Consider the following 25,934-nt stretch of genomic DNA (forward strand, 5'->3'; position numbering starts at 1 on the left):
GGTGATGTTATTGATGATGATGAAGACAGGAGAGCGAGAGAGAACGAAGGAGGAAGAAGGGGTGGCGCCGCCGCTGCGGCGGCTGTGATGGAGCCGGTGACGACCGATGACCAGTTTGGAGCGACGGCGGGGACAATCAAACATCGGCAGTCGCATTTACCTCCGGTAAGCACCTGGGTCATCCCACTTTCAATGGTGGTGGTACCGTCGCCGGAGTCCGGCGACTCGATCTGAGGGAGAAGAGGGGAATCGAGAGGTGGATGAGGGGAGTGTATAAGGTCTAGGTCTTCATTTGTGTTAAGGTTTTTGTTTTGGTACTTGTGAAGATGTTTTAAGCAAGGGATCCGTAGCTTATTTTTTACGATGAAAAAAAAGCTGAGTTCAGATCTGTTTAAAGAAAAAAAAAACAAACAGTCTTCAAGGCCTTACGTCTGCCCGCCTGCAGACATAGGCTCTTTGCAGACGTTTTAAGCAAAAACAAACAGCACCTTAGCTATAAAACGGAATCTTTGTAGCATACAGTACTTTTAAGAGAGAATTCAGAAGGTTTATAACATCTGTTATCATTTAACACCAAAATATGTAAACAGTCTCAGCATACCATATTTTTAGTTGCGCCAAAAACACCATTATAGAAGTTTGTTTTGTATATATTCATTCCTCCCAAATTTTAAAATTCACTTATCACTTTCCTTGAATTTTAAAAGTTCCTTTAAAAATTATTGTTAACTAGCAATAAGACCCGCACGCGTTGCAGCGCGTGTACATCGCAAACGTCGAATGAATTAGTTCAAACGTTATGTGATGCGTTAATCATATGAAAACACGCGTTTCGACATATTTGATTGAACTCAATGTAACTTATATAAGCATTGCGATTAGATCAAAACATAAAGTAAATCGAATTTATACCGTACAATAATAACGTATTATATGTGACTCGAGTCATACATAGAAAATGTAACGTGTATAACGGAAAAGCTGACACATATAATCAAAAGAGATTAATTAGATCTTTTGAAAAGGGGAAAAAAGAAGCCACAATTTGACTCCACTCGGTTCGAAACAAAATTTACAAAACATTCATAAAATTAACCACGAAAACATTTTATATTTGACCTTGCTCGTTTCCCAAAAAAGTTTACGACAAAACATACACCAACTCGAATTTATACCAAAACGCACATAAAAATATGCACGTAAAAATGTTTTTTTAAACGAAAACGTATTATATATGACCTGACTCGTTTCCAGAAAAAGTTTACGTCAAAACGTAGAGCAAATCGAATTTATACCGACACGTATATAAAAATATGCACGTAAAAAAAAATAATTTTTCTTAGACTAAATTGCATAAATCAACATTTATGTTATACCTAAACTGCACTTTATACCTTTCATTATGAAATCGGCAAAAACCCAACCTTTATGTTCATGTTTTGTTACATTCTATAACTTTTACAACTAACGCCGTCCAAAAACTCAGTTAAATTACCTCACATGCTTTGCTGTGAGGGCTTTTTAGTCATTTTACTTCTTTTAAATTGGTTTTTATTTAGAATTAGCGGTAAACTTCAAATAAAGTATTAGTAAAAAAATTAATAGGTTAAATACGTTCGTAAAATCGTGCCAAGTAGCACTAATGTCACGCCAATGTTAGCGACCACCAACATCAAAAAAGCTCGAAAAAATAAAATTAAAAAAGTAAAAAATAACACTGAATGAAAAACCAACGTAAAATCGTTGAACCACGCACACCCGTTGTGGCGTGTTAATGCGAATAAATTAGACATAAACGTAAGACGCAGAAGATAATAACTAAGTCAATCTAGGACCCGCACTTTGCGACGAACTTGTCAAACGGAGAAAAATACTGTCAAACGGGAAAAAACAGATGAAAAACATTAAACCCCACACGCACGTTGCGGCGTGTTGACTCGGAAAATTTAGAACGAAGCGTAAAACGAAAAACTTGCGAGAGATGAAAAGTATAAGGGACCAAATTGAAAATAAAAAAGTATTGGGGTTAAATCACAAAAGATGAAAAACTTTGGATAAAAAGTTAAAAAGTCATTGGGGTTAAAATTCAAAGAATAAAACCTTTAGGTTAAAAGTGAAAATTGCATTTTTTTTAAACTACCCTAGGCTATAAGTACAATCTCTTTATATACAAAATTGTTACAAATTTATAGTATGGAAATATTAAAATTAAAATTGAAATTGAAATTGAAAGAAAATATTTAATATATAATATTAAAATTATAAGGGGGGTGGGGGTGGTCATCACTTATCACTCACAAAATCCAATCAAGTTTCGCCATGTCATCAACCATTATTCCATCACTCACAACCTTTTTTTAGCGGGGGTGGTCATCAATAGTGATAGAATTCCATCACTCACAATTTTTTTTATTTTTTTTTAAATTATAAATTAACAATAAAACACTAAAATTATAAATTTCATTAAAATTAAAACATACTAGTTCAATTAAACATACAAGAAATATTTTAGACTACAATTAAAAAAGATAATAAAGAAACTATACTCATCGTCCGAATCAGGAAACTCCAAACCTAAAGAACCTACTAGTTCGATTAAATCGTATCTCAACCGAAAGTGAGTTTCTTCATCACGCAAGTCTTGTTGGATATTTTCTGGATCGTGAACTTGTGTAGGAGGATCCGGCACCCAACCCGGAGATATTGCACGTCCGTCTTCTTTGATTAGCATATTGTGTAATATGATACATGCATATAATATGCTATGTATTGACTTCTTATTCATCGCACGAACCGGTGGGCTTAGTATGCCCCATCTACCCTTTAAAACACCAAAAACCCTCTCAACATCTTTTCTTGCCGATTCTTGCAACTTTTTGAACACAATTTCTTTAGCCTCGACAGGAAATGAAGGAGCTTTCACAAAAACAGACCATGATGGGTAGATACCATCCACAAGAAGAAAGTCTCGTCTGTAATATCGTCCGTTAACATAGAATGGACAGAAGGGTACGGTACCATCCGTTACGGTTTGGAACAATGGCGACGTGTGCAAAACATTAATGTCGTTGTTAGAACCTGGAACACCGAAATATGAATGCCAAAACCATAAATCATTCGACGTTACCGCTTCAAGTATGATGGTTGGTCTTTTGAAGTCACCCCTAACATGCGCCCCTCGCAACTCTCTTGGACACTTTTTCCACTCGATATGTGTACAATCGATGCTACCGAGCTTCCCTGGAAAATGCCATCTAGCCTCATGTGCGGCGTAAATACGTGAGATGTCGTGTCTCGTCGGTTTACGTAAAAACTCCTTACCATATAATTTAATGACCGCGTTGCAAAAAAATTGCAGGCATTCACGTGAAGTTCTGGCCGATATAACTAGGTATTCATCACATTGATCGGGAGGGTTACCTGTCGCTAGTTGGCGAATGGCGGACGTGCATTTTTGTATCGGCGTGAAACTTGGTTTGCCCCTCGCATCGTAACCTTCTTGAAACCATTCTTCGGTTGTTTCGATGTCTCCAACAGTCTTTAAAAATAATTCTTTTGGTAAACGAAATCGATCTCTAAACGTTTCGGCATTGTAGACCGGATTCTCCACAAAATAGTCGGTCATTAACACTTCGTTGGCATGTATACGATCACAATCCACCATCTTCTTCTTTGGGCGGGACGAACTTGATTCAAGTTCGTTATACACCGACACAAAATATTTAAGTGTCTCATTGTCAGAAGACGACTGGGTATCGCTATCGCTGTCCATCGGAAACGTCGAATTCGTAGGAAAATCCATTTGAGAAATATGTAGAATGTGTGATATGTGTTTGTGTTTTGGTTTGGGTGAAATGGTAAGTATATATAAATTTTAAAGGTTTTTTTATTAAATATTACCGTTCAAAAACGGTCAAATAATGCCAACGGTCACAAACTCAACGAAATTCAATGCGTGAACTTTTCCACGGAAACAACTTTTCACGCGTGAAAAGTTATGGTGGCGGCGGTGTTTTGGAGGCCATCACGCGTGATGAAAGCCTATCACGGCTCCAACCCGCCTTCCCTTATCTGTGTTTGTTTAGCTATCGTACATGATGTTGAATATAACATCCATGTCATTGTCCACCGTGATTTAAGTATCTAAAGACCAATCCCAAATTTACAACTTTTGTACCTTCAAAATATCAAACAATCATATTCTCATTCTTTATTCATGATCTATAATATATATTCATATAATAATTAATAATGGCAAAAGTACAACCAACTTGTTCAAAAAGAAACTTTGATAAATACTAAAATAAAATATAGATAGAGAAAATACTTTCTCTAGAAAAGCATTCTTCTTCCAAGTTTGATTATTAAACACTTACTTTAAGTGGAAACCATTTCCAAAACCAAATACCGGCATGCCTCAAGTTTCAAGAAACCCGCAATAACAATCACTCTCCATTATGTGTTTATCAATTATCAAGAGTAAACTAATCTTTATGTTCCTTGTAAATATTATATATATTAAAACATACTCTTAGATGAATAGTAAAAAAACATTATTACATATACTATTATATTAGAGCATTCTCATCCAAACCACCAAAATCTGTGTGGGGGGTTTTTAAAATATAAGAAGTATAAAAAGTGGTTGTGAGTGGAGGAGAGAGAAAATGTTACTGTTCATCTGTATATTTGGGGGGACACTGTTCACCCCCTATACTTTTTTAATATATATTGAAAGTGGTTGTGAGTGGAGGAGAGAGAAATTGTAATATATATTGAAAAGGAGAGAGAAAAAGTATTTGTTTTTAATGGAAATATATTAATATAGGAGTTGTTTTTTAGTGGAATGTATGTATATTTTTGGTGGATTGGATGTGAATGCTCTTAGTTAACTGCAAATATATTTTGTTCTCGTTATAACTTTATATTATATTTTATATTTTATATTTTCTATTTTCTAAATATATTAAAACATACTCTTGATGAATAGTAAAAAAAACATTATTACATATACTATTATATTAGTTAATTGCAAATATATTTTATTTTCATTATAACTTTATATCATATTTTATATTTTCTAAAACATAGTCTTGATGAATACTAGAAAATATGTTTAACGAAAAATAGTCATGAACCTTGTAAAATGTTTTCTTTCATAAAATCATATGAAAATCAGATGATATAAAACAAAGGTGTTTGGTTAAATAAATAACCAAGTGAAAATGGGTTGTATAAAACTTGTCATTTATAAAACAATGTCATTTGAAATATGTATCATTTGTATAAAATATGTCATGTCTTTGTCTTTGTTGAAGTGGTTTAGGTAATGCCACGATATGTAATATCATAAAAGCACTTATATATAGGATGTACCAGCGGCGTATCCACCATGCTTTTATCATATTACACATGCCTCGTTATTTAAATCGCTTATCAATAACCACCAAAATGTCTTGTTTTAACCAAATGTCATCATGTTATGTGTAAACGATGTCCAATGTCAAGTGTAAACCATGTCTTGTATAATCAAATGTTATGTATGGCAAGTAAAAAGTATTTACTCAAACCATATGTATAATGTCAATGTGTAACTAAATGTCATGTATGGTGAATAAAGAGTATTTACTCCAACCATATGTAAAAATGTACAAAACAATGTCTTTGAATAAACCTAAGTTTAAATCAAAAGTTATGTTTTGCAAAACTAATGCTTTATGGATACAAACATTTATGTAGTAATGTTTATCGCATACATTCAAGCCTTGCGACTGTCGGACAAACCCTTAACAAGTTAAAGGCTTATCAAAATATGTTTTCGGATTTTGTCATTCCCTACTTCCAAACAAACCTAGGAAGCTGGGAACGGGATTTGTCAAGTCCTATGGTACCATTACATACTACCGAGCAACGTGATCAATGTTAATGAATGTATTCTTATCCCGTTAAACATACCAAATGTCATAACGAATGTAAGCATGTCATATGAAAACCATGTACTAAGTATGCTAAGTAAACATACAAAGTAGAAATGTTCATGAAATCAATGTGCCCATATGCCGAGTAAACATATGCAGCAGAAATGTATTGTAAATCAATGTGCCCACATGCTGAGTAAACATATACAGCAAAAGTGTTTATGAAATCAATGTGCTAGCATGCTCAGTCAACATACATAGCAAAACATAATTGAAATCACGTACTATATGTGTACTAGCTAAACATAGCAAGTATATGTCATAAAAGCATGAAAAGCACGAAAGTAACAAATAGGCACATGTGTATCACCCCAAAATATTTGAAAGCAGTAAAAGAGGGGACTATGTACTCACTTGAGATTGCAAGGTATCCTTGATCTAGTGAACTATCAAAGCTCGGAAAGTCAAGGAATCAAGTGGCACCTAGTATGGAATCACTATGTTAGTAGTCGAGCCCTAAATCAGAAGATCGAATAGAATGAGGTCTTGTAAACCAAATGAGTGTTGGAACTCATATAATATGGTTTAACAAAGCCTACATTCTGATTTGATACCTATCCTAAGTGCTTATGACCCGTTATGACTCGTTAAGGTAGGGTATGCTACTTTAACGCGCCACTTGCGCAATAGTGCATTCGGATAGCCTAACTAGCCCTATAACAAGTATTATATGCCCTAATATGTTTAATAACATTGCACAATTAGTTTAAGTGTCAAAAACTTGGTTACATATGCTTAAATTCAAATTATGCATGGAAAGGGCATTTTGGTCATTTTCCTAAGGCATATAAACTACCTATCATACAACTAATTAAACGAAGTGACCATAAGGTATAACCTCGGAAGGTTATTCCCTATACAACTATGGTTCACAAAATATGTTTGGTCAGATCTTAATGATCGACCAAACGGGTCGGGTTCGAAAGTCTAAGCGGTTGTTTAGACCGCGTAACTTACGACCCTAAATAAGCACTAAACTAAAAGTGACGAGTTAAACATGTTAAAACATGTTTAACTAAGTTAGAAAACTGATTTGATATCAAAACAAAGTGTTTTGATACCCGAAAATAGTTTCATCGCAAAATGCACATAATCGTGCATTTTGACCGAAACTTTGACTCGTCACTTCGACTAGTGAACGTGGTAATCAGTAGGTATAGTCGCAAGGGACTATAACCATCGTGATTATGCTCACGTTGCAAAGTTCAAACGAACTTTGTCTTGACCAAATCATGGTCAAAGCTGAAAGTCAAATTCTGTTTGACTTTCACGCTTGAAATAAATAAACAAGCATGAAAGAACACTTACAAGTATTATTGGCTGGAAAAAGGACTAGAATGCTCAAGTATGAAGCCTCCAACTATGTGTGGTAGCCTCAATCAGAGCAAAGATAAAAGAAGAAGGAAATGAGCAAGGAATGAGTTTGTAAAGCTTGCTATTTATATTATTCTTGAATTCACAAGATCATGCCAAGTGTTTATGTGTTGCCCAAGGAAGAATCAATGCCACACACTTGTTAGAACCTGATTTGGGGACTTAGTGATCACACAAACCAGCCCACAAGTTGAAGAAACCAAGAATTAAATCAAGTGCAGTAGGCTATTTAGAGGTTTCTGGATTATGATGATCTGGGACATGCTTACGGACCGTAAGGTCCTATGTATACGGTCCGTATGGACCTTGTAGACCAGCAAGTTTTGAAAATTGACAGTTTCAGCCCCTGCCCCTAAGCTTGGTTTGTCGCGTTTTGGCACTTCTAACACCCGTCAAGCATATTTTCAAGCTCCATGATGAAGTTAAAGTATATTTAACTCGAATTATGCTAAAAAATGTCACGGATGTCGGTTCGTTTGGCTGTACGGTTACGCTTTTCGGTTAATTACGACGGAAATCGTAACGGACGCGAAAATGATCCAAATTGCGAAACGAATGGTTTTTTTGCATTCCAATCACTAAAATACAATATTTTTGTGATTAGAAAAATTTTTGGATGTTCGGATATGATCAGAACGCAAGATATGCACGTAAATGCATACTTTCACAGTTTTGACGCTTTTAGTCCCTGTGATCAAATAAGCGTATTTTCACATACCGAACCCCTCAAAACTTATTTCTAAGCTATGTTAAGGGTATTTAGGGTATGTTTAGCTTATGATCTTGTTTCGGAGTGTACGTTTCTAACGATCGGCAGACTTTTGCAGTTTCTCGCAAATAGTCCCTGTGATTGAATAAACTTGTTTTTGCCATACCAAACCCTTCGAAACTTATTTCTAAGTTATGTAAAGGTTATTTAAGGTATGTTAAGCATATGTCACTATTCTGGAGTGTTTGTCGCGTTAAACTGATTACGTTTTACGCATCAGTTTGCGTATAACTTTCCAGAAAGCGTTTAAGAGTTTGAAATCGAACAAAAATCATATCGTGAAAAATATCAAACATAAATAAATAAATATTGGGGTCAAAACACATTGCTTTATTGATATTTGAATTGTTAGAGTTATACAATGATTACACAAGCACAGATGTCACAACCCGACCCGACCTGAACCGACCCGATATGAACCGATTTTTTACTTATATACCTAGGGGCCTAAAATTTTTAAAAATTTCCTCACCCCCATGGAAAAATTTCTTGCTCCGCCACTGACCACCACATCAGACCGCCTACACCACCACCACACCAGAATCACCACCACCTCACCATTATTAGCACTGCCACAACCACATCAGAGCAAGTACACCACTACCCACAACCGAATTAGACCGCCTACACCACCATCACACCAAGCTGCAATCGTGTTTCCACCACCAAAGCATCACTTTCCGACTAAATATTGAAACCCGAATGCAGATCTGAAACCCTAGCTCCCATTTTTGTGTGCTTCTTTTCAGATCTGAAAGGTTGGGGGTTGTGCGATGATGGTGGACAGGTGCGGTGGGGGTTCAAGTTACACCGACAGGAAAGGTGGGGGGTTACTATGAATCCCAACTCAATCGTATTTTCTATAAAAAAAAATTCTGAAAGTGATTCAACCAAAGTGCATCATGTTTATAGGTTACGATGGATCAAATATCACTGAAAATAGACCCTGTTCTCAAAGCTAAGCTAAGCTAAGCTAAGCTTTACTAGGATTTAATGCAATCCAATAAATCAAATAATCAGTAATGAGGTTAGTATAGATACAATCATAAACAATTCACTAAATCTATTTATTCTTTCTGTGTCAATAATCAATTATTTTTTTCCCTATTGCTTCCCAACGAGGATTAAAATTTCTCAGCTTTCATTTCTTGGGGTGTAGATAACTTTCAAAGGGACATGCTTTAATTTCTCAAATTAATGTTTGTTTTTGTGGGGATTTCATTTGAAGTGACAAGTAATTTGTGTACCGGTTGCCGCCGACGGAGTTTGGAGATATTCCAAATGAGTATGACATTTGGTATTAGTAGATAAACGAAGAAAAATGGGATGGTGAGAAGTAGGGGTGCAAACGAGCCGAGCGGCTCGCGAGCTACTCGAGATCGGCTCGAGAAAAAGCTCGAAAAAGGTCGAGCCTTATCGAGCCCGAGCCAAGTTTGAGCCTCAAAATAAAGCTCGTTTGTTTATCGAGCCCGAGCTCGAGCCTCACATGTGAAGCTCGTTAGGCTCGTCGAGCCTTATCGAGCCTTAGTGTAAACGAGCCGAGTCGAGCCGAGCTTATTTAAACTTGTTTACAACCTGACCTCGAACCTAAAAATAACCTTATTTAGTAAACGAGCCCGAGCCCGAGCTTTACTTATCGAGCTCGCAAGCCTAAAAAGTCTATTATTTATATTATTTTTATTTAATATACTAATTAATAGATCGAGCCCGAGCCGAGCTCGAGCTTTGAAAACAAAGTTCGAATCGAGCCGAGCTCTCATAAGTTAATCGAGCTCGAGCTCGTTTGCACCCCTAGAGAAGAGAGAGAGTGTGTGAAAATTGGGTATATATACAAATAGTCCTTGAATAATAATCCTTTACAAAATAGCCCTTGGGAAGGTGAAATGACAAGAATGCCCTCACATAACCATACTTAACCAAAAAAATATAAGTAACGTGCAAGATTTTGAAACATTAAATACATAACTCGTCAACTTTTGCGTCAAAAGACACCGCTTGCAAAACGGTGTTAACATAAATTACAAAACTTATAATTATACAATAACTTAAAGTACAAAGTCGGTGGTATTTCTACCACCCACTCATCTGTTAAACACTTACAAATCCACCTCTAAGAGCATTCACATCCAATCCATCAAATTATACATACATTCCACTAAAAAACAACTCCTATATCAATATATTTCCACTAAAAACAAATACTTTTTCTCTCTCCTTTCAATTAAATAATATCATCATTACATTTTTCTCTAACTTCCACTCACAACCACTTTCAAAATATATTAAAAAATTATAACGGGTGAACAGTGTCCCCCCAAATATACAGATGAACAGTAACATTTTCTCTCTCCTCTACTCACAACCACTTTTTATACCCTTTATAATATAAAAACCCCTCCTCACATAATTTGATGGTTAGGATGTGAATGCTCTAATCTTGCGATTGGTCCACGTTAAAGGTGCTTTTTTTTACTCTCTCACACTATCTTCCACACAACACAATGGCAAAATCGAGGAGTTAGGACTTAGGAGAAAACTATCGCTACCTCTCCGGCAAAAAGTTAAGCATACAACGACGAATTTGATATTCGACTTCAACGAATTCAACGTCTGGACAACGCAGCGTAGTCGGAGCTTCATTATACCGTAACAATTTGTCAATCTAGACGAAATCGGCAACGACTGTTGTTGTTGCTGGTTGATGTTCCTGACTGGCCTGTGATACTGAAGGAGAAGTTGCAGGAGAACCGTAGGTCATGTAACAATGCCGATGTTTTGATGCGGATCTCTAAAGTTACACACTCTCTCGCCGTAAAAAACTCTCAAAAATTCGTTGATTTCTGGTGGTTGTGTTGAGATATGTAACCCTCAAAGAGTGTGGTGGTGGTGTGATTCCGGGTAGGGATCGAACAACACTGTGGTGACGAATGGTTGATCGACGGTGGTAGTTGCCGAATAGAAAGTGTAGTGGTTTGGTAAAAAAATATACAGAACCGATTTCCTTTTTAATAGTCAAACTTTAGTTTAGAGTGTCTAAATTAATATAATACTAGGTTATGACCCCGTGTATTACACGGGTTGAAAAAAAATGTAATTTTACATACTAAGTAATAAAATAATATATCTTTAAAAACCTCATTTATTACACGGGTTGAATAAATGTAATTTTATATGTTAAATAATAAAAAAATATTATATTTTTAAGAACCTCGTATATTGTAATTTATATACCAAATAATAAAAAAGTTTAATCTTTAAAAACTCTATGTATTACACGAGTTGAATAAATGTAAATGTAGATTAATAGTATATTAAATAAATATAGTTTTGGATAAAGTCTTATATATAAATTTTAAGTAATCAATATATTTGATAAATAATAAAAAATATTAATAATAGTAAAAAATCTAATTTATATACTAAATAATAAATACAAAAGAAAGGCAGAAAACCCCCAAAATAGGTGCCTCACACGTGTCACATATTGGTTTTTTATTATATAGTATAGATATAGATGTTCACATCATCGGTTGTTTCAATCGATAACATAATTTGTTTTCATATCATGGATCGATAACCAACGCTACAAATGTGACAAACAACACTACAAAAAGGGAGGTGGATATGAAATACCGAGTATAAAGTTATCCGAATAGACTATAAAGAAATTGAACTAAAGTAGAGTATATGGTCTAAATATGGAGTAAAGTGAAATAACAAAGTAAAGTGTGAATGGTCTAAATATGGAAGAGTGAAATAAGTCGTTTTATACTTAAGATTTATGAATATATAAAACTCACTGAAATTAAACTAATAATATTTATCCATAAGATATTAAGCTAATAATATTTATTAGAAGGGTTATCTATAATTAATTAGAAGAGATTAAACTAAAATGATAATTATCTATAAGAGATGACTTAATATAATGATAAATGTTTATAAAGTGATTTCTTTTATTATATAGTATAGATTCAAGACCTTTTTGTTGGGTGAGAAGATAACTTTGCATTCAATTAGAAAATTCATATATCATAATTCAATTAGACTAAAAGAAAAACTTTATTTTTCCTAACTATTCTGCTTACTATTTGAGTAGTATGTTTTTACATATATAACATTCAAACTTTGAAAATACTGACATTCGATAGTATAGATTAAAGTTACAATACTTTTCAACCCAAGGAGATACTATATTATATATCTATACCAGAAATCTTGATTCAACCGCGTTGAATTAAATCAGATACGTCAAAATTAATGTGCGTCTTCATATATCTAACACATCACATAACACATCACATAAGGTTTGGACTAAACCGCTTGATGTTTGCACTGCGCCCACGCCGCAACGCACGCTGGTCTATTTTCTAGTTTACTCTTAAAAATCACAAATTCTAATGTTGCAAATTATCTTGAATAACATATTATTCAACGTATACAAAATCAATGGCCGGTAATAGTGCTTCTCAATTATTGGGTGAAATGGGCGGCTGCTTTTCATCTATTGGGTTACATGGGCGGCAAAGGGAATAGTGCCAGGCAGCTACTTGGCACTCCTCTATTGGCCCAACAAATTTACGATTTTATCCCGCTTTAAAATTACAATTTTGCCATCAGTTCAAAATTATGTTTTTACCCCCACTTAAAAACAGATTTATGCTTTTGCTACCAGCTAAAATTTTCAATTTTACCCTCGATTCAAAATTACGATTTTGCCCCGTTTAAATTTACAGTTTTACCATTAGTTTCTTTTCCTTAAAATAACGATTTTGCCATCTGTTCAAAATTATGTTTTTACCCCCACTTAAAAATAAATTCAAGTTTTTGCTCCCAGCTAAAAATTTCAATTTTACCCGTGGTTCAAAATAACGATTTTGCCCCGTTTAAATTCACAGTTTTGGCATTAGTTTTTTTCTCTCACAGCCAAGTTACGATTTTGCCCTCAACTTAAATTTACATTTTCTCCATCGTTTTTTTGTTTCCCTGGTTAAATTACAATTTTGCCCCCGGTGTAAAATTACAGTCATGACGACAGCTTTCTGGCACTCCCCGATTTGTCCATTTAATTTACGATTTTACCCCTGAAATAAAAAGATGATTTCGCACCCTGAGTTCAAAAGTATGTTTTTCCCATCGTTTTAGTTTTTTTAGCAAAACTATAAAACTTTTTTTTTAATTGGTTCACTCGATTTAATTTTTTTCGTCTCAATGAGCTGTCTAACACTCGCTCATTAGTTCTGAAAAATAACGGTTTTACACTACGCCCAAAATTACGGTCTTATATCGTTTTAGTTTTTTTCTTAGCAAAATTACAGTAATGTTATTTTAATTGATTGAGAACTATTCGGCCATCGTCCCGCATCACGGGCGAGACATCAACTAGATATTAAACAAATACAAAACTCTAAAAAATCACACATTCTAATGTTGCAACTTATCTTGACTAACATATTATTAAACAAATACAAAAGGTTGAAAACCTCTTTAAAAAAGTCCTTTGCCACTGTCAGCCCATAGTGATCCAAAACCACCACCTTGTTCTTGTTTCCTGCTTCTTGTTACTTGATCCCATGTGAAAGACACTTATAAATATATTTCTCTAACACCCAACCCTCCATCCAAACAAAATCTACAATCATTTCCAGTTTCTCAATTCTAATCACCAACCTTTTTATTTTATTTAATGGAAGCCAATAATGTAGTCGGCGCGGCGGCTCAGCCGCCAACCACCGTCTCATCCTCATGCGGGACTCTCGGCGGCCATCTGGCGCGCCGGTTATCCCAGATCGGCGTGAAGGACGTGTTCTCAGTTCCAGGAGACTTTAACTTGACTTTACTTGACCACTTGATCGCTGAGCCGAGTTTGAACCTGGTGGGCTGCTGTAATGAGCTGAACGCCGGCTATGCGGCTGACGGCTACGCGCGAGCCAAAGGGGTCGGCGCCTGTGTTGTTACGTTCACTGTGGGTGGACTGAGTATGCTCAACGCGATCGCTGGCGCTTATAGTGAGGGTTTGCCGGTTATTTGTATTGTGGGTGGGCCGAATTCGAATGATTATGGGACGAATAGGATTCTTCATCATACGATCGGGTTGCCGGATTTTACTCAGGAGATGCAGTGTTTTCGGACTGTTACTTGTGCTCAGGTGAGTCAATCTTTCTTCAATGATCATCGGTTGTTAAGTTAATTAATTGTGTTTGTAAATTAAATCAAGAATTGTGATTGTTTGCTAATTGATTAGTCATTAGCTATGTTTTATTTGGTGATTTAGCATTAAATTGAGTTCGTTTTTAGGGTATTTGTTTATATTGGGTTGATCATTGGATTGTATATTAAAGAGTTAACTATCATTTTCGCATTTTCGTCCTGTATTGTCCAATTATGCCACAGTTCAGACTAAATTTCAAATTTTTACAATTTTCATCTCTGACATCTTTGTAACATGGAAGTTCCATTCAAAAAGCATGAGTTAACTGCCATTTTCGTCTCTGTGTTTGTCCAATTATTCGATTCAATCTTAGTTTTTTGGATGGAACTGGCATGTTTCAATAATGTCAGGGACGAAAATGATACAAATTTGAAGTTTGGCCTGAACTGGTATAATTGGACAAACCACAGGAACGAAAATGGCAGTTAACTCTGTATTAAATGTTAAGAAGCCTAAATGTTAGAAGTTAAAGTCATTGAAGCCCTTTTGTAGATTTTTGTGTATATAATTATGTGTAGGGCTGCAAACCGTTTGTTAAGGAGACATATGTTCGCGAACTGTTCATGAACACTTACTTAACAAGATTTTATGTTCGTGTTTGTTCGTTAAGAAAATGAACATGTTCGTGTTTGTTTGTTAATTTTAGGTAACGAACACAAACGAGTGTTCATGAACACAAACGGACATAAACGAACACATTACCGACCATTCACGAACATAAATGAACGAACGCAACCTCTGTTCATGTTTATTCGAAAGAAATTTATTTTTCGTGTTCGTTCATTTATTAAACGAACGAACACAAACGAACTTCCCGCCGAACGGTTCATAAACTATTCGCTGAACGTTCGGTTCGTTTGCAGCCCTAATTATGTGCGCTTATATAAGATAAAAAATAAATGTATAATGTGAATTCGAATTTCTGATCTGTGACAAAATTGAACAGGCAGTGGTGAACAATTTGGAAGATGCACATGAACAGATCGACACCGCAATTTCAACCGCTTTAAAAGAAAGCAAACCAGTTTACATCAGTATAAGTTGCAATTTACCTGGAATTCCTCATCCTACATTCACTCGAGAGCCCGTACCTTTCTTTCTTCCACCAATGTAAGCCTTAAACTACTTGATACTCGAATGTTAAATTGTTATTTACTTACAATCTATCGCATTACTTGTAGATCAAGCAACCAATTAGGGCTAGAAGCAGCAGTGGAAGAGACAGCCAAACTATTAAACAAATCCGTAAAGCCGGTCATTGTAGCCGGTTGCAAATTACGTGTCGCAAAGGCGCAAAAAGCTTTTATGGAATTCGCAAACGCTTCCGGATATCCAATAGCGATAATGCCATCAGCCAAAGGACTTGTACCGGAGCACCACCCGAATTTTATCGGGACGTATTGGGGTGCGGTTAGCACCAGCTTTGTTGGGGAGATAGTGGAATCAGCCGATGCGTATATCTTTGTCGGACCCATCTTTAATGATTATAGCTCGGTTGGATACTCGTTATTGATCAAGCAAGAAAAACTGATCACGGTGCAGCCTAATCGTGTCACAATCGGTCATGGTCCTTCTTTGGGTTGGGTTTTTATGGCGGATTTCTTGAGTGCATTGGCTAAAAAGCTTAAGAAAAACAGCACAGCGTTGGAAAATTATAATAGGATTTTTGTTCCTAGTGGCGTGCCTTTGAAATACGAGAAAGATGAACCTCTTCGGGTCAATATCCTCTTCAAACACATTCAAGTATGGATCTTTTCTTCAGAAAAATTATTATAATTTTTTTTTCTGTTTTTTGTTCATTGATTAAACTTGTTTCGCGAACAGGAAATGTTAAGTGGAGAAAATGCGGTAATTGCGGAGACAGGTGATTCATGGTTCAATTGTCAAAAGTTACGTCTCCCTGAGAATTGCGGGTAAGCGTGTGGTTCTTTATGTAATAAACATTCTTATTTTATTAATTATCATATATGGGTTGAGGATCCTGTACATTAATCCAAAAGTGTGAGAAGTGTATTATAACACTATATATAACACTCTATAACATCGTGTAACACCATATAACACCATATAACACTATGTAACACTATATAACATTATATAACAAATATAACACTATATTTTGTCTGATAGCATGTCTATGACAGATGTATAGTGTTATATTTGTTATATAATGTTATATAGTGTTACATAGTGTTATATGGTGTTACACAGTGTTATACGGTGTTTATATGGTGTTATATAGTGTTATATATAGTGTTATAATACACTTCTCACACTTCTGGATTAATGTACACTATCCCTACCCATCATATATGTTATAAATTAATATGCTATGGATTTTCGTCCAGTTATGAATTTCAAATGCAATATGGATCGATCGGATGGTCTGTGGGTGCGACCCTCGGTTATGCTCAAGCAGCTAAAGACAAACGTGTGATCGCTTGTATTGGTGATGGTAGTTTCCAGGTCAGTTACAACACGCGTCTTTCGTTTGTTAATTCCTTAACGGGCTATAAACTTTATTTAGAAATCATTGGAAACCACATGCTTTTGACAAACGGGCTATACGCTTTGTTTGGGAAGCAATGAAAACCGCATGCTTTTGGCAAACGGGCCGGCTGTATATTTGAAGAAAATGGAACCTTGAATCTAGATTTTTGACCAAGTGATGTTCTTTTTTTTACCAGGTAACAGCACAAGATATTTCAACTATGATTCGTTGTGGACAGAATCCGATCATATTCCTGATCAACAACGGAGGTTATACAATCGAAGTAGAAATCCATGACGGTCCGTATAATGTCATCAAGAACTGGGACTACACCGGTCTTGTCAATGCTATCCACAACGGTGAAGGCAAATGTTGGACTTGCAAGGTTAGATGATTAACTAATCATGAGAACCAGTTATGAATGAACCAAAAACCCGATTTGTACACCTCACTTTTGAACATTGTTTGCAAGTGTTGTATTTAAATAAATATTGATGAACCGTCTTGAATTGTTTTAACAGGTTCGAACCGAAGAAGAGCTAGTGGAAGCCATTGCAACAGCAACAGGAGCACAAAAGGAGTCGCTATGTTTTATCGAAGTATTTGCGCACAAAGATGACACAAGCAAAGAGCTACTGGAATGGGGCTCGCGAGTCTCTGCTGCTAATAGCCGTCCTCCAAATCCACAGTAGTCACTCAAATTATCGCGCAAAAATGACCATTGCAGTTGTTCCTTCAATGGCATAATAATAATAATAATAATCTGAGTCTTGATTGTAAATAAGCCATCGGTTTAATGTTGTTTAGTGATTGTTAACCATGAGGTTTGTAATAAGGAGTAGTTTCAATGTTTGTGTTGGTTTGTCTTATGGATTTATCTAAAGTTATGGCTGATTATTTCAAGTTGTGCTCTCAATACGATTTATTCGAGTATAGTATTGTTATAATAAAAAAAAAAAACGCGGATTAACTGTGTGATAGCAGATATAATTATGTAATTGATGAAACAGCGGTTAACCAAGAGAGGTTAATTCATTGGTCTCTTCAAGTAGGGTTAATCCCTTCTTTCCGAGGATCGGTGGCTGGATCGTCTGCTGATCTGTCTCCTACACAAGGGAAACACACCGTGACTCGAAACAAGGAGGATGGGGTGGGTGGTGCTCCTTGTTACCACTCTCCGGCGTGAGAATCAGTAGTTTGCTTGAGAAGCAAAGTGTGTGATAGTAGTAGTAGTGAGAGAGTTGATAAGCGATACCTCAAACCTGGTCCGGGATGGGTATTTATAGCCGAGGAGTGAAGGAGGGTAATTGAGTGGCTAGACTGACAACGCACAGCCTCTTGCAGGTGTGTCAGGCTTGTCGGTTACGGTGGTGATGCCACGTCCTACTGTGGTGTCAGTCTGTGCGCCAGTGTCGTTTATGTATGGGCTGACAGATAACTGTCGGCAGTGCCACTTGCTGTTTTGGCTACCTTAATCAAGGTGTCAGTCCCACTTGCATCGTCAGTAGGATGCGGTGCCAAGCCGCATCGCTACCTGCGGTAACTGCGGTTGTTTCCGCGTTCCTTGGTCTGACGTAGACGTTTATGGAATGCGGTGCGGAGCCGCATCGCCATACTTGGTAACTGTTCTTTCAACATCCCTTGCGTGACGAAAATGTCTATAGGATGCAGTGCTAAGCCGCATCGCTATGTGCAACACCCATTTTCATACACAAGGTAAGTATTCTCATCACTTGACAAATTGGATTCGACCGCTGTGTTCGTGCGTGCCTAGGCCTGTAAACAAACCGAACGTTCATGAACTTGTTCGGCGGGAAGTTCGTTTATGTTCGTTTATTTAATAAACGAACGAACACGAACAGAAAAATTGTTTGTTTAATTAAATGAACGAACATGAACACACCTTGTGTTCGCTCATTTATGTTCGTGAACATTCTTTTATGTTCGTTCATTTATGTTCGTGAACGTTCGTTTATTTACGTTCGTTTAAATTTTAATAAATACGTAAATAGTTATATTTATATAAAAATTAGGTTTTCTAACTACTTATATAAATATAACTAATTAGTATATCTATGAACCCTTATTGAGATGTGTTTTCGGATGAAATGTAATATATTAAACTTGTTTATTCAATCATGTTAATTTATGTTTATTCAAATATGTTCAGTTAATTTTTTTTTTATGTTCGTTTGTGTTCGTTTATGTTCGTGAACTGTTCGTTTAGGTTTTAAACGAACGAACATAAACGAACACGAACAAGCCCGGTTTCTTAATGAACGAACACGAACAAAAAAATGTGTTCGATTATATGTTCGTGTTCGTGTTCGGTTAAAGTTAAATGAACGAACACGAACATGCCTATGTTCGTGTTCGTTTGGTTCATTTACAGGCTTACGCGTGCCCGCACGGACACAGATACGTTCTTGCCAATGAGGGTTTTTGATAAAAGTAATGGTCACTCATGACTATATTGGTGTGAGATCTGGGACCATACCCTTTTAGCAATGTATCAATCTATACACACATGCATAAATGTGTGTACAATAACCCTCCCAAAACACACATTTCATACTATGTTAAAACATAAAATCGGTGTTGGCCAACGACATATATATACATAATGTTAAGTCAAATGTAGGTTGCTTTTTTTTTTTCATGAATAACCCTGATAAGGGGTGTTTGGCAACATAGTATTTTTGCCCAACATTTATAATATATTGTGTCAAAGAATTACATATGGGATAAGATACGTGATTTGATACATTATATTATACGTAACCTTAGCTAGATAAGCCCATGATTGTATATGTATTTTTAGGTAGGTAGGTATATAAATTCAAGTTGTTCAATATTTCGACGTAATTTTTTTTTAGAAATGAGTCAGGTTAAATATAATTTACGGCGTAATTTTTTTTAGAAATGAGTCAGGTTAAATATAATACGTTTTCATACTTATTTTATAAATGTTTTTTATTGGTCTACATTTTGACGTAAATTTTGCTCTAAACCGAGTGGGGTCAAATATACTACGTTTCATTCGACGGTATGAATTAAAGTTTCTTTAAGTTTCGACTCCGTCGCAACGCGCGACGGGTAAAAGTAATATTATATTACGTATTACACCTCATGAGTCACGACTTTGGTCCTTTAACTTTGCAAAACTCTCATGTTTGCACAATATGTTTTCTTTTGTCATTTGGTGTTTTTTTCTTTTATAAAAGCTCTAATTAATCTCTTTTGATTACTTATGTTGGTTTTTCCTTTATACACGTTTTATGTTTTTTTGTACTTTCCTATGTGTGGGTTAGGTCACATATAATACGTTATGATTGTACAATATAATTTTATTTTACATATAATACGTTTTATGTTTTTAACATTTGATACTCGAATGTTAAATCGTTATTACTTACAATCTATCGCATTACTTGTAGATCAAGCAACCAATTAGGACTAGAAGCAGCAGTGGAAGAGACAGCCAAACTATTAAACAAATCCGTAAAACCGGTCATTGTAGCCGGTTGCAAATTACGTGTCGCAAAGGCGCAAAAAGCTTTTATGGAATTCGCAAACGCTTCCGGATATCCAATAGCGATAATGCCATCAGCCAAAGGACTTGTACCGGAGCACCACCCGAATTTTATCGGGACGTATTGGGGTGCGGTTAGCACCAGCTTTGTTGGGGAGATAGTGGAATCAGCCGATGCGTATATCTTTGTCGGACCCATCTTTAATGATTATAGCTCGGTTGGATACTCGTTGTTGATCAAGAAAGAAAAACTGATCACGGTGCAGCCTAATCGTGTCACAATCGGTCATGGTCCTTCTTTGGGTTGGGTTTTTATGGCGGATTTCTTGAGTGCATTGGCTAAAAAGCTTAAGAAAAACAGCACAGCGTTGGAAAATTATAATAGGATTTTTGTTCCTAGTGGTGTGCCTCTGAAATACGAGAAAGATGAACCTCTTCGGGTCAATATCCTCTTCAAACACATTCAAGTATGGATCTTTTCTTCAGAAAAATTATTATAATTTTTTTCTGTTTTTTGTTCATTGATTAAACTTGTTTCGCGAACAGGAAATGTTAAGTGGAGAAAACGCGGTAATTGCGGAGACAGGTGATTCATGGTTCAATTGTCAAAAGTTACGTCTCCCTGAGAATTGCGGGTAAGCGTGTGGTTCTTTATGTAATAAACATTCTTATTTTATTAATTATCATATATGTTATAAATTAATATGCTATGGATTTTGGTCCAGTTATGAATTTCAAATGCAATATGGATCGATCGGATGGTCTGTGGGTGCGACCCTCGGTTATGCTCAAGCAGCTAAAGACAAACGTGTGATCGCTTGTATTGGTGATGGTAGTTTCCAGGTCAGTTACAACACGCGTCTTTCGTTTGTTAATTCCTTAACGGGCTATAAACTTTATTTAGAAATCATTGGAAACCACATGCTTTTGACAAACGGGCTATACGCTTTGTTTGGGAAGCAATGAAAACCACATGCTTTTGGCAAACGGGCCGGTGTATATTTCAAGAAAATGAAACCTTGGATCTAGATTTTTGACCAAGTGATGTTCTTTTTTTTTTACCAGGTAACAGCACAAGATATTTCAACTATGATTCGTTGTGCACAGAATCCGATCATATTCCTGATCAACAACGGAGGTTATACAATCGAAGTAGAAATCCATGACGGTCCGTATAATGTCATCAAGAACTGGGACTACACCGGTCTTGTCAATGCTATCCACAACGGTGAAGGCAAATGTTGGACTTGCAAGGTTAGATGATTAACTAATCATGAGAACCAGTTATGAATGAACCAAAAACCCGATTTGTACACCTCACTTTTGAACATTGTTTGCAAGTGTTGTATTTAAATAAATATTGATGAACCGTCTTGAATTGTTTTAACAGGTTCGAACCGAAGAAGAGCTAGTGGAAGCCATTGCAACAGCAACAGGAGCACAAAAGGAGTCGCTATGTTTTATCGAAGTATTTGCGCACAAAGATGACACAAGCAAAGAGCTACTGGAATGGGGCTCGCGAGTCTCTGCTGCTAATAGCCGTCCTCCAAATCCACAGTAGTCACTCAAATTATCGCGCAAAAATGACCATTGCAGTTGTTCCTTCAATGGCATAATAATAATAATAAAATAATCTGAGTCTTGATTGTAAATAATCGCGTTATGCCATCGGTTTAATGTTGTTAACCAAGAGGTTTGTAATAAGGAGCAGTTTCAATGTTTGTGTTGGTTTGTCTCATGTTTTTATCTAAAGTTATGGTCCTATGGCTGATTATTTCAAGTTGTTCTCCCAATACGATTTATTTGAGTATAGTATTATTATAAAGAAACGCCGATTAACTGTGTGATAGCAGACAGACATAATTATGTAGTGAAAGTAAAAAATACAATATTGTTTAACGTACGCTGTGACACTACGTACGTTGTAAATTTCATAACCCTAATCACGCATGTTGAAAAGACATAATCAAGGTTTTCAACATGCGTGATTAGAGTTTTGAGTTTACAACATGAATAATTTCACAGTGCACGCTCGTACGTTAAGGAATATTGTACGTTAACCGGACTCTAATTATGTAATATATCAATCTATACACACATGCATAAATGTGTGTGTGCCTAATAATAAACATATAGGGTTGCGTAATTATTTATAGAAACAGGATCAGGAGAAAATGCCCAAAAGTGTGAGAACGGTGAGAATGGATCCTTGCCCAACACATGTCACGCGACGTAGAGAAGGGCTGAGGGGTTTTTTTGTCTTTTCAATCTTCTTTATTTTCCCAACGCGGTATAATATTTTCTGACGTCTAAGTTTTTTGGTGTTAATTGTATTTGTTAAACTTTTTGGCATTGAATTAATTGTTTTGTCTCACATAGATAATTTTTTGGCGTTATAGCGTTTTCTGGTCAATTTTTTTGGCGTTTTGTGTTGTTTTGTATAATAATTCACTACGAGTCATTAATATTTGTATAAGATTACAATAAGACCATATTTTTTTTTGGCATTTAGTGAATTTTTTGGCGTTTAATACATTTTACATGGTGTTTTGCCAGCACCCGTTCTCCCAGTTTTCATACTACTAGCGTTTTGGTGTTTGTAGTTTTTGGCGTTTTATATAATAATGTATTTTACTTATAGAGAATTAGATAACAAAACAACATATAACTTGATATCAAAACAATATAAAATGAAAATAAAAAAAAAATATAGAATGATAATCTATTTCTCTTCCGAATCTGCACTGTCATCAGCCTCTATCTTCTTGAATTTGTTTTGGCGTTTTGAACTTTTTTTGAATACTTTAGCTAAATGCCAACTTTCCTACATAAATCCCGTCTTTTTCAGAAGAAGCTGCTTAGTGGCATCATGTGTTTATTCTTGTTTGGTGGCATGTCATTGAATATCAACTCTTGCTTGATGCTATTTATAACAATGGAGTCCAAAATAGCATTTTACACTTGTGTTGATCCCTTTATTCCATGCTGATATTCATCAAGAACAAAGCACACATGATGGCATATCACTGTCATCAGTCTCTTTTTCTTGAATATTTGTCCATCTCATTCAGCAAAATATTATTGAGATAACCCCCTCAGAAGAAGAATCCATTTTATTGAAAGCTTTGCCATCTGTGGCGTTTTAAAGTGAGTGGTTTCTAGAGGATATGGCATTTATGTTTTCTGGGTGTGATCAATTTCATTGTGTATAAACCCCTCTCTTATAGGAGTTTTTTGGCGCGTAGTTACGCGGAACTTTTTTATTGTAATAAATGATAGTAATAAAGTAACTGTCTTTTCAGTTACTGTTTTTGTATTTACTGTGTTGATCAGATTTTATCAGTTTTACAGGTGATAGACGTCCCATCTTCTAAGTTTGGCGGTTTATTTTAAATGGCGTTATGCAGACCAAGATGACAAAATACAATAACGGAGTAAATCAAATATTAAGTAGGAAAATATCTTTTGTTATTTTTGGCGTTTTGTAAAGAATAACCATTTTTAGTATTTTTTGGCGTTTTGCTAATAAAGAGAGTAACATATAATTTAATTATCTTAAAAAAAGATTACACAGAAGAAAAAAAGAGGAAAAAAATTAAAAGCCTTCGTCAGAAGGTACTTTATCCGAATAGTAACCATCACTTGCGTCATCTTCTTCCTCCTCGGTGTCTTCATCTGGATCTTCATCCATGTCATCACCTTCACATTCATCAACTTGTTGTTCCTGAAGATTCTGAAGCCTCCACTTGAACATGTCTTGCATTAACTCCAATTTTGAGTCTATTTCTGTGTTGGTACAAGTGGCGTTATGCAATTCTTCCATGAAACAAAGACGCTGCTTTGTCATGATGTTTTCTAGCCAGTAGACCTCCCGCTCTCCGCTGTCGTATGTAACGGTCACCATGTCTGTTTCACCATCAAAACGCCTTGATGTCATGACAGGGTCCGGCTTCACATCTGATTTGATTGGTCCAAATTTCCTGGTTAATGCTTTCATAAGCATATGTGTTTCATGGCATTCGTTGTCTAGAGCGATGCCAAGGGATAAGATTGCCCCCTGTATCTCTTCTTCCATCTTCAGAATTGCCTTGACCGTCTTAACATACACCCTCCTTCTGTTGTCAAAACGGAGGACGTATCGCCTGATCCCCAGAGTGTATCTCCAAGAAACGATTGTTGCCATTTTTGGCGTTTTGGTAAAGTTGACGTTTTTGGTTAAATATGTTTTTTGCAGAATTGGATAGATTGAAGTGATTATGGAAGCTATATTTTACCTCGTTTATATAATGTTTATATAATGATGTTTTTGGCGCGTAATTTAGGAGAGAATTTCTTCTAATAAATGTTAATAACTGAAATTCAGTTACTGTGTTGTTTCATCTTTCTGTAATATTCAACGCGTTTTATCACTAATTTTTAATTTTTGGCGTTTTGTTTTTAATGGCGTTTTATTTTTTTGAATGGCGTTTTATCATTTGATGGCGTTTTGAATATGAGCGTTAAAAGACCCTTTTACCTTTAATGAAGCGCGTCCCACATAATAAAATTGATGTTATTTACGAAAACGTCACCGTGCAATCTAGTCCATGGATTGTTTTGATCGGACGACCCATAAGCGTTCTCACACTTTTCACCGTTTTTCTCTAAATCCTGACCCATTATTTATATGTGTCGGTTTATTATTTAGATATGTTGTGCATTTATTTAACAACTAGGTTAGAGCACGCGTGTACACGCGGTTTAACAAATGAAAATAGTTTGTATTTATTCGTATTTAATAAAAATAAAATGAGAATTGATTCAATACTAATAAAATAAACTAAAAAAACATACGATAGTTTAAGAAAAATCAAATTTCACTAAAAATGTCCTTGTACACCACATTGGTTGTCTTATTAGTAACATTTTCATCGTCAATGTTTCCTCCGGACATAATTTCAGCACGTCTCCACCAAACCTGGAAGCCATTTTCACAAAACTAAAGGTCAATAAAGTTTGTCATAAAGATTTATCAATTACTACCTATTCCTACTAAACTAAAAAGATGCTCAAAATAATGTATCATAGAGCTTGTAGACAAATTTAAGGAAAAACACCTCATTTTGTGAAGTATGCTGGACATTTTTTCTCTCCTCTTTGTCCTCTTGTGAGTACCCAACTTTCTCTTAGCCACCTTCAATGTGTGCTTGTCCTTTCCAACTTCCACACAGTGCAAATCCAGCTAGTTCTCGACTTAAACTCCTCACAAAATGAACCATTTTGCTTGTTTTCTATGGAAAAGTAAATATGTAACGTTAGTTTTCTTACACTAAAAAGTGAAGTAATGACATCAATGGGACTTCATGTGTAATTTAAGTCATCAAACTAATACAAAAAATGTGATAGAACTTACTCCTTTTTTTATCAAATGGGCGAGGGGCCAACTCCGTCTTGGCGATAACATGGCCCTTGTTCAATCCAACGAAGAGGCATGTGTTGCTGTGTTAGGCTGTTTGGGCGCCATCACCTGCTACAAATATTACACCATGTTTGTGAGTTCCATTAGTAAGTATATATAAACCCTTTTTGCATTAAGCTTG

At 35.7% G+C, this 25,934-nt stretch overlaps 2 protein-coding genes and 1 long non-coding RNA gene across 4 annotated transcripts; 2 read left to right on the forward strand and 1 right to left on the reverse strand.

Annotated features, from left to right (window-relative positions):
- The first annotated feature begins 13,579 nt into the window (after positions 1–13,579).
- On the forward strand, positions 13,580–22,135 carry LOC118479230 (pyruvate decarboxylase 1). 2 transcript variants are annotated; one of them, XM_035985293.1, is made up of 8 exons: positions 13,580–14,269; positions 15,279–15,442; positions 15,514–16,075; positions 16,157–16,245; positions 16,681–16,798; positions 17,020–17,208; positions 17,345–17,542; positions 21,944–22,135. In XM_035985293.1, the coding sequence occupies exons 1-7, from the start codon at positions 13,808–13,810 to the stop codon at positions 17,513–17,515; spliced, it is 1,755 nt and encodes a 584-aa protein (XP_035841186.1). In that variant the 5' UTR covers positions 13,580–13,807; the 3' UTR covers positions 17,516–17,542; positions 21,944–22,135. The 2 variants fall into 2 exon arrangements, with proteins under 2 accessions (XP_035841186.1, XP_022012950.1); XM_022157258.2 differs by lacking the exon at positions 21,944–22,135 and having other exon boundaries at positions 17,345–17,739.
- LOC110912521 (pyruvate decarboxylase 1) lies at positions 20,211–22,135 on the forward strand (the record flags this gene model as incomplete). Its single annotated transcript, XM_035985528.1, has 5 exons — positions 20,211–20,822; positions 20,902–20,990; positions 21,081–21,198; positions 21,421–21,609; positions 21,746–22,135. Coding segments are annotated over 5 exons (1,179 nt in total), but the record flags the coding sequence as incomplete, so codon positions are not given.
- A 3,058-nt stretch (positions 22,136–25,193) lies between these two features.
- LOC110910401 lies at positions 25,194–25,663 on the reverse strand. The gene is made up of 2 exons (XR_002576129.2): positions 25,452–25,663; positions 25,194–25,312 (listed from the first exon to the last, which is right to left on the reverse strand). It is a non-coding gene; the product is annotated as an uncharacterized LOC110910401 (long non-coding RNA).
- Positions 25,664–25,934: the final 271 nt, after the last annotated feature.

This window comes from Helianthus annuus, chromosome 16, assembly GCF_002127325.2.
Source record: "Helianthus annuus cultivar XRQ/B chromosome 16, HanXRQr2.0-SUNRISE, whole genome shotgun sequence".
Taxonomy (NCBI): Eukaryota; Viridiplantae; Streptophyta; class Magnoliopsida; order Asterales; family Asteraceae; genus Helianthus; species Helianthus annuus.